The following is a 14,763-nucleotide window of genomic DNA, read 5'->3' as shown; positions in this document are numbered from 1 at the left end:
GGTTCCCTTGGGGCATGGGGTGGTCTGGGCAAGGGGCCTGTGGTGGTTTGCAGGCCGGCCACACATACACCCCCCACGACCCAAGCGGAGGCCCTGGTATCTGGGATTTATTTATCTTCTATAATTGAAACATTGTAGCCTTAAGCGGAGCCAAGCCTCCTGCTTTCTCTGTGGCCACCACCATTTTTGTTGGGATTCATTTATCTTCTATAATTGAAACTTTGTAGTCTTGAGTGGAGGCCTGGGCCAGGAAGGGTGTGCGGAAAGCTTGGTTTCCTCCATTGCCGGGGAAACCCAAGCCTCCTGCTCATTCCGTGGCCACAGCCATCTTGGTTGGCTTAATTTGCATACTTGTCCTGATTGGGTGGTGGGCGTGGCTTGTGGGTGTAGCGGAGTGATGGTTAATTTGCATATTACTCTTTTATTAGATAGGCTGGTCAAAATGATAAACAACCCACCTCCCATCCTAGGAACATGCCAGGTATATTTCATTTGTTGCACCAGCTTCCCACTACTTTTTGCTTTCTTTATGCCTGAGGGTCCAGCCTTTCTGGACTCCAGCTATGGCTCCAAGACCTCTGGCTTAGGGATGGTCTTGGCCAATAGTGTGTCTTGATAGGAAATCAGAAAAGTGGAAAAGAATAAAGTAGGGGTAGTTTATTTCAGATTTGCTATGACTCTTGAACAAAGGTGACAGAGCTTGTCAGTTGGTATTCACACACTCAAAATCTCTGGGATTCAGTAATGCACCCTTCTTTTGCCCTCTGAAGCCTAAGGATAGTGATGCATGTCCCCACAGTTTCTAACTCAAGGATATAGCACTATCACTAACACCCTGTCCCCATGTTTATAAACAGCCCCTTCATTAATAAATTCTCCTCAAATTACCCAGTTTGAGTATGCCAAGAATCTGGGGGAGTCAAGGAGAGTATTTAAGTAAACTGAACAACAAACTCACTAGGGAATCCTATATAATAAAACCCTAATATGCAAATTGACCAAACGACGGAACAACCGGTCACTATGACGCACACTGACCACCAGGGGCAGATGCTCAATGCAGGAGCTGCACCCTGGTGGTCAGTGCACTCCCACAGGGGGAGCACTGCTCAGCCAGAAGCTGGGCTCACAGCTGGCAAGCACAGTGGCGGTGGCGGGAGCCTCTCCTGCCTCCACTGCAGGCAGGCAGTAAGAAGCAAGGGGTCCCACACTGTGAGAGCCCCAGACTGTGAGAGGGATGTATGCCGAGGGGTCCCGGACTGCGAGGGGGCACAGGCCAGGCTAAGGGACACCCTCTCCCCCCGTGCATGAATTTCATGCACCAGGCCTCTAGTAACATATAACATAGAAAGATACTCATGAAGAATTTATAGGGTGGGGCAAAAGTAGATTTACAGTTGTTCATATGGCAAATACTATAAAAATTAATAAACAAAAACACAAGAATAAACTCTGTGTTTAGCATCCTCACAACTATAAACTTATGTTTGCCCCACCCTGCATATTAACAACAAAAATGGTGAATCCAGTATGAGCAAAGCTCTATTTTTTAAGAAAACAAATAAAATTCACCATAAAAATGCAATATATGCTTCAAATTTACTATACTAAAAACACATTACTTTTTTAATGAAAACCGTTTTATTTAAGATTACTTAAAAGTGAAAGACACTGTAGTTATGCCTAGAGGAATTCAGAAAGCTTTTATAGGCATATTATAAATGATTCTTGACAATCAAACAGGACAATTGAGAAGGAAAGGGGGGGAAAATCATGTCAGCTGAGATGAGGTTAAAGCCTATGAAAAGGCAAGGGGAAGTGCTTGTAGAAAATCAGGTTTCTGTTCTGTAGAACAGGGTAAATGGAGTTGGCCAGAGGGAAGGAAGATGTCATGGAAAATGGTACTGGAAATATGATGTGGGGCCAGAATATTTATGGTTTCATAGTTGATGCTAAAGGCCTGCAGAATGATTGGAGAAATGCATAAGATAAACCATAAAAGGTTGTTGTTATTTTTTTAAGGATAAGATTAGATTTGTGTTTCAGAAGAAAAGCTCTCCTGGCAATGTGGGGATGAGATGACTGGGAGTTCAAAAAAAGGAAGAGAAAAGTCTGAACTACAGGAGCAGTAAAATCTTTAAATAGAAAGGAAAAGACTAGAGACCTTTCACTGAGGTGGGTTTAATGTAATTTGTTAACTAATAAAAGACAGGGGTTAGGCAGCATACGTCCCTAAGACAGAACAATAATACCTAGGACACACTAAAAAACTTGATAACCTCTGCTACTTTAGCTTGAAAAGGTTTCGATTGATGGAAAGTATCAATTGCATTTTTGTTGTGATTGCTTATCATACTGAAATGTGCATCTTTATAAAATTTTCTTATATTTCTGAATTTTCAGAGGACAAACTTCACAGACATAAGATTAGTGTTTAAAATACTTTAAAGATTTTCTTACATGTTGCCAACTGATTGCAAGAAAGCCAATTTACCATTCCACTATAAATGAGTTCCTATTTCAACCCTCTATTGTTAGCATTAAGTATTGTCATTTTGAAAAGTTTAATGGGTAAATCTTGCATCTCAGTTTTAAAATTAACATTTTTAAAAAATGATGAAGCTGAACATTTCCTAGGTTTTAAGTATTTGTATTCCCTATCCTCGAATCATATGCTCATGCTCTTTGCCCATTTATCTACTGGAGACATCTTCTGATTTAGTTGTAGGAACATATTCTATGGTATGTATTTTTATCTGCTTCTGAAATATTTATAAACATGTAAGTTTTAAAGAAATCATCAAATTTGTTGATCTGTTCTTTAAAATTGGATAAATCATTTTCACATTTAGAAAAAAGTTTTATTAGTAATAAAAATTATATTACTCTAATCCATCAGGAATGTCTTCTGGTATAAAGTAACTTTCTAAATTAATGTGTTTTTACAAATAGCTAACAAATTGTCCCAACACCATTTATTAAATTATTTATTCCTTCTTCATTGATTTCAAAGTATATTTTGTGTAATGTTAAATTATTATTGATATTAGAATATATTTCTGAGCTATTCTATTTACCAACTTAGTCATCTATTTTTATTATTACATATTACTTCCAAGTAAGATAATATCTTTGAGAAAAGATTGAGTTTTACTGATGCTTGTATTTTCCATAGGACCTATCACTTTACACATACTAAATGTTCAATAAATATTTACATATTTATTAAATGGATGTTTAAATTGAATATCCTATGCCTAATTTACAAAGAATTTCCTCACTATGTTAAAAGGTCACATTCTTCAAGGTGAAACATGAAGTAATTTTGAAATTGGAGAAGGGGGCTGAAAATGGAAGCATTCCAAGAATAAAAATACCATGTGAATTTGATTAGAATAATTTAAAATTTGTAGTGACTTCATTCTCCAGAGGCAATGTGATCATGAGAAAATGCTGAAAGGGGGAATGTTAGTCGTGGACTCACTGTGAGTTATTGAAGTTTGCAAAGACCTTTAACAGTATAATGATGTGCAAATCAGTCCACATACCACCATGGCTCAACAGATGAACTATGTCAATAGTGAAATGTTGTATTTATAATGTCTGGAGATACCTTTATTTGAGAGAACTAGTCATGGATCCTTAAAATGCTACACATTCAGAGTAATGAGCAATAAAGTAATAATTTTTAAAACATATATATTTACTTAACCTCCTGACTACATATAAGTTTAAACATGTTAAATTGTAAATAAAAGGCAGTATTAAGTATGTCATCTCTATCATGTACAAATTAGTAAAGCTTTCATGTCAAACTGTAAAAGGATGACTTCAGGCCAAAAAGATTGTGGAACAATGTGCTTTGATTAAGGAGACATAGAACTAGACTGTCATAAAGAATGCTAGGATTACAGGCTTCTATATAAAGACATGCTCATTACATCTATCAATGTGGGTAAAGAATTGTATAGTTACCAGAAAAGGAAAGTTATGTATAAAGCAAAGCAAAGATATTTGATGTTATTTTTATGACAATATGAAAGTCTTGAAGCATTTATGCATTTTCAATGTTGTTTATAGTATAAAATTTAAATAACCTAAATTAGCATTGCAAAAACCCTTGAGAAAATATATGATGACTTCTATAATGTTTCATTAATGACCTCCACTTTGATTCTCACAATAATCTTATTTGGTAGTGTGTGTGTGTGTGTGTGTGTGTGTGTGTGTGTGTGTGTGTTTCATAGATTATTTTTTTAGAGTAGTTTTAGGTTCACACAAAATTGAATACAGAGAGTTCCCATATACCTCCTACTCCTCCACACATATAGCCTCCTCTACTGTCAAGATCCCATAAAAGCAGTACTGTAACAATGGATGAACCTACAATGACACATCATTATCACTCAAAGGCCATAGTTTACATTAGAGTTCAGTCTTGATGTTGTACATTCTATGGGTTTTGACAAGTGTACAATGACATGTATCCACCACTGTAGTATTATAGAGTAGTTTCACTGCTCTAGAAATCCCCTGTGCTCCATTGATTTATCCCTAGCCCCCTTACTCTGGCAAACATCTCTTCACTATCTCTATATTTTTGCCTTTTCCAGAATGTCATGTAATTAGAATCATATAGTATGTAGCTTTTTCACATTGGGTTATATTCCTTAGCAAGATGCATTTAAGTTCCTCCATGTCTTTTATGGCTTGATAACTCATTTCGTTTTGGTGCTCAATAACATTCCATTGTCTGGACATACCACAGTTCATTATCCATTCACCTATGAAAGGACATCTTGGTTGCTTCCAAGTTTTGGCAATTATGAATAAAGATTCTGTTTTTGTGTGGATGTAAGTTTTCAACTCCTTTGGATAAACACCAAGGAGAGCAATTGCTAGATTATATGGTAAGTGTTTAGTGTTATAAGAAACCACAAAAGTCTTCCTAAGTGGCTATACAATTTTGCATTCCTACCAGCAATGAATGAGAGTATCTGTTGTTCCACATCCTCACCAGCATTTGGTGCTATTGATGTTTTGGATTTTGGCCATTCTAATAGAAGTGTGGTGGTATTTTGGTATTTTATTTTTTGTTAATCCTCACCTGAGGATAATTTTCCATTGATTTTTAGAAAGAGTCGAAGGGAGAGGGAGAGACAGAGAGAAACATCGATGTGAGAGAGACGTATCAATTGGTTGCCTCCTGTCTGCACCCCAACCAGGCCTGGGGAACCTGCAACCAAGGTACGTGCCCTTGACCGGAATCGAACTCGGAACCCTTCAGTCCACCGGCTGATGCTCTATCCTCTGAGCCAAACCAGCTAGGGCAGTATCTTGGTATTTAATTTTCAATTCTGGTAGTTATTTTAATTTCATCATTGCATAAATAAATAAACTGAGGCACAAGAAAGTTAAATGATTTTCTCATGGTTCTACAGCTAAGTAAGTAGCAGGTTCAAAATTAATATTTTTTCAGATTCCAAAGCCCTAGTGCTTTTTATTCTCTGGGTTGCCTTATAGCTAGACAAGAATAAAATTCAAATTCACAGATGGAGGACACCAGAGAGTAGTTTCCAGGCTCCTTAATTACTTGTCTTCATTAGGTTCCTCTAGAAGAAGACCCTGAGACAAGGAAATACCAGGAAGCAGAGGGGAAATGAGGGAGGGAAAGGCATCCAATAGAGGATATGCTTGAATACAGTTATCACTGTGAGCAATTGCACTTACTCCTGTAAGGAACCTGGGACAAAGGGACTCAACATTCCTCAAAATGTATTGTGTGACAGTACCAGTCCTTGAACTGTTTGAGACTGCTTCAGTATAAAGAATGTATAAAAAGTAAAAGTAAATATTTAGAAACTTTTATAACAATTGGATACTTTTATGACACCCACTTTTTTAATAAAAACAATTCAACATCATTTATTGTCATCTGGTAGTAACATAAGGGTATTGTAAGCCAATATGAATAAATAGATAAGAACTATTCTCTCAAAAAAAAGGACACCTAAAAAGCACAAACTGTATTGCTTTTCAATGATTTCTCACTTCATTACGTCATTTGTAAGTGGAGACACTTTGTAGCAGAGTAATATTATCTCCTTTCAGCATGATCCGACCTAGTTGTTTTCTTGACTTTGTTTTAGAATGACTCTCTTCTGCATCATCTAATACAAGGTTCATATACCCATCAAAACCAATGATACAGCCTTCTATCCACATATTCACTTGCTCATAAAGCCACACCTGATCCGAGATCTATTTTGCAAGTATCTGAAGATGACATTTATGGACTGGACCATCACCTTCTGCACCTTTTGGCTCTGGCCATGGTATGCCATGGTAGAAGCTAACAAAGACCACACTAAGCCGCCTGCTCCCTCAGAGCCATTTCTGAAATTAAGATGACACCCATTTTTTATAATTCATTTTTTAAAGTAACAATCCATGATGGACTGAAAATAAAACACTGGTCCAACAATAGCGTGAGATACACTGGTGTAGAACACAAGACCCAAGGTGGTTCCAAAGAAGGAGCCATGGAGCTAGGGTATTTATACCCCACTTCCTGTCGGGCCAGTCCTCAGTTGAGAAGTGTTCATTCCCCAGCACTTCTAGCTGTGTGGAATGAAGCAGTATGCCTGAAGGGACACAGGGGGGTCAACAAAGCATCTGTTGCAGACTTGGCCAATAAAGAATGTAAATTAAAAAGTTAATTCAGATACCACATCTCTATAATCATTCTGATAATGAGTTAAAGGCTAAATAAGCATTAGTTTGCTGCATGCTATGGAAGGATAATGCAAAGCTAGGATGAAACTATGCACAGATAAAATGTTTTATTCAAAAGTACCCATGCAGATAACTAGAACTGCTAACCAAAGCATGGGTTAGTGGGCAGGGTAGCTAAATTAAAGCTGCATCATTGCCCAAAATCCAGCTGTAATGAAAAGCTGTAGCATGTGGAAATTGGGATATGTGAGTAATGAGTGTTCGTCACTTTGCAAGGCTCCCTTCACTAACCTAAGACAATTTTATGTCATGTTGTTGGGAAACAGAATTAGATTTTCCATTGAGAAAGCCAAAGGGAAGAGCTCCTCTTCCTCACACTCCACGCCTACTAAAGTTCTGAAAATTAGACATTCCCAACCAGGATTGTGAAACTTGGAACCAGCTGTCCAAAAATGAAGGGATGATTAGAAAGCATTATCGCTACCTGGCCAATACTGCTATTGCTTATGCCTCCTTCCTTGGTTTCTGGCCTTTTCAATCCTGGTCACTCAGCCTCCTGCTGATTCTATAAATTCCCAATTTTCTTCCAATAATTTCCTTTTTTACTTATGGCAGACACAGTCTGACTCTGTTACTTGAAACCAAAAGTCATCATCGATATGAGATGGTAGAGAAGAAATCAGAGCTCTGATCCCTGCCTGCTCAGGAATTCTACTGAAGTGAGGCCAGTCTCCTCGCCAACCTGGTTCTTAGTTTCCACATTTGTAAGGTAGGATTAAGTCCCACCGCTGTACTTGACAGAAAACTAGCCTGTGAAATGTTCCCCGAATAAAGGGTTCTCCCTTTGGAGAATCCAATTGCATTCCGGCCTGTTAAGTTTCTGGAAAATCCTCCAGTAAATGATTTCACTTAACTTTAACCCAGCACTTCCCGAACTTAATTATGGAAGTTTTATAGCCTAAAACATTGACATCTCAGAGTTAATCATCCACAGAATAACTTGGGAAGAGAACGGGCTCCAGCAGTTCATTTTTCTTTGACTTTGCACCTGATACTGGAGTTTGTCCATAATCACACATGGGGCCTTTGAGGAATCTCTGTATTAAACCATTATGGTAGGGGTTCTTAAACCTCAGTGCATAAAGAACCATTTTAGAAACTCATAATAATGCATGTCACTGGCACCACACCAGATCTACAAAGTCAGAAACTCCTGGAATAGAACTAAGGAATCACTCTACAGGTAGTTACGTTGGAGGCAGTGCTCAGTTCTCAGTATGGAGAACAGTAACTTATGTAATATTTCAGTGAAACGTAACTTTTACTGGCTTATATTCCTTATCATTGGAAGAAGCTTGAAGTCATAGTCACAATAACATGTCTCAAAGGTTGGACTGTTTCATCTCCTAAGAGCTATGGATGAAGCAAGCTTATAGACAACTTGTGAATATCTGTTAAACTTATTACATATCTCTGATACCAGTTTCTGATACAGGTGGTCCCAACTTACGATGAATCGACTTACAATTTTTTTATTTTACAATTGTGTGAGAGCAACATGAATTCAGTAGAAACCGTACTCCAAATTTTGAATTTTAATCTTTCCTTGGCTAGTGATATGCACAGTATGATACTCTCTCATGATGCTGGACAGTGGCAGCCAGCCATAGCTTGGACTCAGCCACACCATCACCAGGGTAAACAACTGATACTCTACAGTGCATTCATTGTGTTAGGTGATTTTGCCCAACTGGCTAATGTAAGTGTTCTGAGCATGCTTAAAATAGACTAGGCCAGTGGTCGGCAAACTCATTAGACAACAGAGCCAAATATCAACAGTACAACGATTGAAATTTCTTTTGAGAGCCAAATTTTTTAAACTTAAACTTCTTCTAACGCCACTTCTTCAAAATAGACTCGCCCAGGCCGTGGTATTTTGTGGAACAGCCACACTCAAGGGGCCAAAGAGCCGCATGTGGCTCGCGAGCCGCAGTTTGCCGACCACGGGACTAGGCTAAGCTATGCTATTTGGTAGGTTAGGTGGGTGAAATGCATTTTTGACATGGTATTTTCAACTTAGGATGGTTTTATCAGGACATAACCCTATCATAAATTGAGGAGCATCTGTAATATTAAAATGTGGATATGGTTTTAGCTGTAACTATGAGGTCAATAATTTGTACAAAATCTAGTTAAAAGGCTGAATATACCGGAAAAGGGCAGTCTCCCAGATGTTTCTCTCATTCCTATGATTCCTCTATATCTTATTCATTCTCACCATAAACTGAGTTAGTGAGAAATCAAGGTTAAAGTAGTAGGAAAGAAAGTTAATTCATCTAATTTTATGACTTATTAACAACTAAAAGAATCTGATGATAGGAAGGCTGGAATGAATAGCTAAAATGTTACTACTTTGACACTATCTGTGAATTTCATTTGCTCTCATTATCACAAATGATGAAAAATTAGCTGTCAGAAATTTCAAAGCAAGACAGCAGAACATGATAAAGACAGGAATTAATCTGGAACACTTTTTTCTCTGTTAGAATTTTTCAGGTAATATGAGGAAGATAATACCACATGCCTTCACAATACGCTGTAATTCTCTTACAGGAAAAAGAATGAGTTGTAGTGGCCCATGGCATTTGTTAAAAACAAGGGCTTTTTTTTTTTGTTCTAGGCCACTAGTTATATTTACTGTAAGAAAACTCTACAGATTATTTGCAGGACTCAAGAGAATTCACTTTTAACTTTATAGACCAAAATGTACAGATAACTTGTTTGTAAATAACTTATAAGGATCACAGTCTCACAACTGGGATATTCTGACTTACTTTATTTTGATAACCAGATTGTAAATCTCTTTGAAACTGGGAAGTGGCGATAAATGATGCTGTGCTTTTTCTTCAACAACTCCATAAAAGTGGCTTCCTGACATATATCTGCCTGGGCTTCATAAAACAAAATGTGGAAGTCTTCTTTACAATACACACACACACCCTTATAGGAATTATGGCTTTTTTTCTTTATTACAGCACTGCACTGTCTCAAGGGTGGCTGCGTTCCTTTGGATGTAAAATAATCTCTGGAAAATACACATGCTACCCCACTGAAGAGTACTAATTAGAGTTTGAGTATGTTCATTTTGTGCCTAAATTTCAAGTCCTCATCCCCACCCAGCCACTTCTCAGGCCTTTCCTTTAAGACCACAAAAGGCAAAACTATAGTTGTTTAAAGTTGGAACTAAGGAAAGAAAATAAATAATGAAGCTGAGCTGGATTTCACTGTACATATTTAGCGTACATTGCCTATAGTGGAGCTGTGCGTACAAGTACCAGTTTTTCAGGTTTGAATTATTCATTTGGTCTCTCTCTAAAAAAAAAAAAAAAAAACAAGGGCAACAACAAAAAACCTGCTTTGTAGATCCAGGGCACTTGTAATTTTCCAACGGGGTTCCTGGTCTGCTTGGCTAATTCTGTGGGCTTCGATGTGCACTCCACACCTGAAAAGGGGGGGTTTTCAATGTTGTGGTTTATTAATCAGGTACTTTCCATTCACTCAGTTAACAAATAGAAAACAGAAAGAAAAAAGAGAGAGAGAAAGCCTCCTACTTGTTTTTTTACTCCAAATATGGAGATGGAAACTATTAAGCAAGTACAGAGGGAAACTCCGGCATACTTCACCTTGACCTGGCTGGACGGGTCTGATGCCTGTAAGGGGAGGCTGCTCTTTGAAAGAGGCTGGCAGGCGGCTAGTGGGAAACAGGTCAGACTTAACCAGGGCGAACCACGCCTGCCCCTAGAGGTAAAAGAGAAGCATCACTCTCGGTCTGATTGGAAACTGCCTCGTTTTCCATCCGGAGGACTGGGTTTTCTCCCTCGGCCTAGCCTGTTAGTGACAGGACCCGAGGAGGCGCTCGGCTTCCCGACAGATGCGCAGCAAAACACCCCTTCCTGCAGGCACCTAAATTTCCGATCTGCGAGCAGCAGAAATGCCATCCCACCTCCCTCCCTCGCTTCTCTCTCCTGTTTCGCCGGCCTTTGTAACTTCTTTGTTACGTTTATTGGGAAGTTGACGTTCAGGTCAAAAGACCCAAGATAACTTGCAAACGCCCAGAGCCAACCACCAGACCCTGGAAAGAGCAGGGCTGCCCAGCCCAGGGTTGATGCTCCGAGTGGAGGAGCCACGAGAAATCCCGGCCAGCAGCTTCTAGTACGGCTCCTGCAGGCTGGAAACTCCAGCATATTTGGACGGGTCAAGTCTCCAAGTGTTAGGGAGACGCGGGGCAGTCTCGGGGTGGGGGAAAGGATGAGCTCCTAGCTCTGCAAGCAAAAGTAGGCAGTGCGCGCTCGCAGAACAGAGGGTGCTGGAGGTGGGGTGAGGCTCCCGGACTCCGCTGTGCAGGCGGCAGCTGCCGAGCTTAGAGTATCTCCAAACAAAGGAGTGCGCTGAGCCGGGGGCGAGAGGCTGGGGTTTGCGCGCAGCTGCCGCTTGCGCCCAGCGAGCCTCTGCACCCGGTGGGCGCGCGTTAGGGTGCAGGAATTCGGGGAGGAGAGGGAAAAGAACGGGGCGTGCGATTCCCGTTGTACGGCTACGCTTCAGGAGTTCACGTGAACTATGGGAATGGCAACCATCAGAGTCAAGGGGGAGAAAAAGAGCTGGAGTGAGCAAAACAAAGAGCGAGTGTGGGCCGCGGTGACTTCATGCCTCACTAATGTCCCGCCCACGCTACTCCGAGCTTTCGCTGTAGCTGCGAGCAGCCGCGGAGCCTCTCGGCTGCCGGGACCCGGCGCTCCGTAGCGTGGGGCGGTTTCCTAGCAACTCAGGGCCCTGAGCGCGCCCAACTACCAGCACCCAGGGAGTCACCTCCCCACCCCTCGCACCCGCGGGCCCGGGCAGGACCACACCTCCCCGCTCCCCACCAACTGGCCTCCCTCTCGTCCTCACGGGGTGCACCCCGGAGCGCGCCAACAGCCCGGGCTCTGGACGGCCGGACATCTGAGCTGTACACTGAGGCCAAGAGAACCAGGGCACGAAGCTCCCGCCCCGCGAGGCCGGGCTTCAGCACCCCCGCAGCGGTGCGCTCCACTCCTTCCTACCCAAGCCGGGAGCTGCCATGCCTCGCTCTGGGTCCGCCAGCGCCGGCGGTGGCTCTTAGGGCGCTCCCGGAGCCGCTTCCCCGGGCTGCTGGCGCCCCCAGCTTCCTCCCGGCCAGCCAGAACGCTGCCACTTCGACTTCGCCCGCTGGTCCACGGACGAGGCTGCAAAGCTGCAACGAAGTGGAGCTGGCCTCCCTGCCCACCTGTGGAAGAAGCTCTCGCTGACTGATGCGACAGTGACTGTTTTCCCCTTTGGCCTCACCGGCGTCCCCTCCCACAGATGCAGCATCACCCAGTGAATGTACATTAGGCTGGTTTTTCCCCCCAGCTTCGGGCTTTGTTTGGGTTTGATTGTGTTTGGCTCTCCGCTAAGCTGATTTATGCAGCAGAATTCCCGTCGGCTGGAGAGAAACAAAAGCCCTTTTCTTTGTCCCGGAGCTGGCTGCGGAGCCTCGCTCGCGTTGCCGCCCCGAGCCTTTGGCAGTCGGAGGAGGCGCTTCTCGCAGAGATTTCGGGGACCCACCGCGCCGAGCTGGGAGGGCCGCGGGGGCCCTGAGATGCCGAGCGGCGCCTGGGCCAGCGTACCTGCACCGCTAGTTCCGAGCCGCGGGGTCCGCCTGCCGGGCCTGCTGGAAACGTCCTAGCGACCCTTGGTCCGCGGGGCCCCAAGGTGCGCCCGGGAGGCGCGAGCGCGCATCCAGAAAGCAGCCGAGCGGCGGGCGCTGTGTGGGCTGCTTTGCATTATGTGCTGCTCGGCCCTGGCTTTTCTTACTGCCGCATTTGTCTGCCTGCAGAACTGCCGGCCGGGTCCTGCCCCACTCCTCCGGGCGGCCTGGGTGTTTTCAGTTGTCCTTGGACTGGGCCAAAGTGGTAAGTTTGTGTGTGTGTGTGTGTGTGTGTGTGTGTGTGTGTGTGTGTCTTTTGTTTTCTTCTCTTCCTCAAAGGTCTTGCAAGGGCTGAGGAGCATCCCGGCCAGTTAAGTGGCCGGGTTTCAGTCTCCCTCCATCTGCCCAGAGAACTTCAGAAGGCTAGTGTGCGGCACCATCCCCCATCACATGTGGCCTGAGGGAGGCCAGGTGTCAAGCATGAACGCCCTGGAGTGACATCCATCACTAATTATAAGCGAGGATACTGTGTGTTGCTCCTGGGTGTTGGGAGAGCAGTAATAGAAGGGACGTTTGGAAGTGTGGGCAGTGGCATTTACAGAAGCCAGTTTAGGGGTTCTGCCCCATCCTTGAAGGCATCCTTAAAGATGCTCCACATCTTTCTAGCATGTGGGCCTAACCACTAGCTTGCATCTAATTCAAGGCTGAGGATAAATGGGTGTAACAGGAGTGAGTCTTCTGTTATTTGAGAACATGAAGGAAAAGGATGGCAACATACAAGTTTCTTCTGTCACAGTGCTCAGCCTGAATGAATTAAAAGTGCAAAAGCGTTTGGGCACTTTTGAATTATATGCAAATGTTAGATGACACTACTGGGTTGCTAGCAAACATAGTGTAATAGTAATAATCATCAATTTAGGATGCGTTCTTATTGGTTTTATACATAAGCCAAACACTTCTTTTTGCCAGTGCAATGATTATTGCTGCAGTTTATGTTTTGATTTACTTTGTGTGTGGCCATCCAGTCCTTAAGTTCTAGTAGAGCCTTTCTCTGACCGCTCCTGTTGAAGGAGAATTGTAATTGTTTTGCAGACCAAAATTTTCTCCAATGCTCTGAACTGGTGTGCCAAGTTTCTGCCTGAAGCTAATTAAAATGGTCAAGTCATACATAGCCTTATAAATAAGGGTTTCTAATGGAAACATCCAGCTAGCTTCACTTATTGGTTGCTTATATAGCCGTCTCATATATGTTTCAAAAGGAATTTACCCAGTTATGTGAAATGAGAGCAATTAGAGTAAATTTTTATCTTGTGGTTATTTTTTGCCTTATGTGTTGATTTAAAAATAAGTGAAACTTAAGGCAAAGGAAAGAGTAACATTCATTATCAATGATCTCTTAAGTGGAACATGCATTTGTTACAGCAAACTTTCCACTGAGCATAATTCCATCCTGTATTAATAAGTGACAAAGTGTTTTTCTAGATTTAATAAACAGATACAATAGTAAAACACACACAACAGTAAAATGACCAAAATTGTGTCCACAGCATATATTACGTCCCCAATTCGTAGGCAAAGGAAAAAGTTCTACTTGCCTCTAGAATTTGTTAATAATAGTAATCATTTTTATTCATTGGGCTTGTGATGATTAGTCAAGTTCTCCTGTAATAGCATTACATTTCCAGGCAGTGACTATAACTGACTTGAAGCAAATACTCTGAATGGGCTCCCTTGCACCTGCAGTTGTGAAAAGGGAATGCTTATCTGAAATCAGAACAAGGCATCCTTTTCCCAGCCTCTGTCAATATACAAAGGTTTCTCATGTATACTGGTTTGCATGGCAGTTAAAAACATGCAAAAAATTTAAATTACAGCCAGCACAAGTCAGAAAATTAGAGATCAGCATAAACTGTTGTACTTTTGTGATATAGCTACAAGGCTCAAATTATATGTCTTCACAGTGCAAATTAGACGCTTAAAGCAGAATAGAAATTTAGGTATCAGTTACAAAGGAAATCTTGTTCCCTGGCTCAGTAGTTTACACCAAGGAAATGTTGAGGGCATTAAAGCCATACAAAAGAAACCATAAACTGCACAACATACCTTTGGGTTTAGTTTTTGAATTAGAATGTATAGGTCCCAAATTACATAGCGGACTTTTGTTAATGAATATATCACGAGCAAGAAGAATGCTACTAATAAAATCTGAATATTCTTCTGATCTAGAAAATTTATTGGACTTTGTTATTCAATTTTCCCTGGTGGAAATTACTGACAATTCAAGTACCAATAACACTAAAGAGTGGTTAATGAGTAACTGGAAT

General features: G+C 41.8%; 1 protein-coding gene and 1 pseudogene across 1 annotated transcript in view; one reads left to right on the top strand and one right to left on the bottom strand.

Annotated features, from left to right (window-relative positions):
• Positions 1 to 6,060: 6,060 nt before the first annotated feature.
• LOC114234067 (small nuclear ribonucleoprotein E-like) lies at positions 6,061 to 6,344 on the bottom strand (annotated as a pseudogene).
• Positions 6,345 to 12,572: 6,228 nt separating this feature from the next.
• Positions 12,573 to 14,763, top strand: part of ITGB8 (integrin subunit beta 8) — a 78,493-nt gene continuing 76,302 nt past the window's right edge. The window contains exon 1 of the mRNA XM_008148286.3: positions 12,573 to 12,704. Within this exon, the coding sequence (XP_008146508.2) occupies positions 12,578 to 12,704 (127 nt within the window). The 5' untranslated portion in view covers positions 12,573 to 12,577. The remainder of the gene's footprint in view (positions 12,705 to 14,763) is intronic.

This window comes from Eptesicus fuscus, chromosome 14 (genome assembly GCF_027574615.1).
Source record: "Eptesicus fuscus isolate TK198812 chromosome 14, DD_ASM_mEF_20220401, whole genome shotgun sequence".
Taxonomy (NCBI): Eukaryota; Metazoa; Chordata; class Mammalia; order Chiroptera; family Vespertilionidae; genus Eptesicus; species Eptesicus fuscus.
This window is presented reverse-complemented; position numbering and strand designations above follow the sequence as displayed.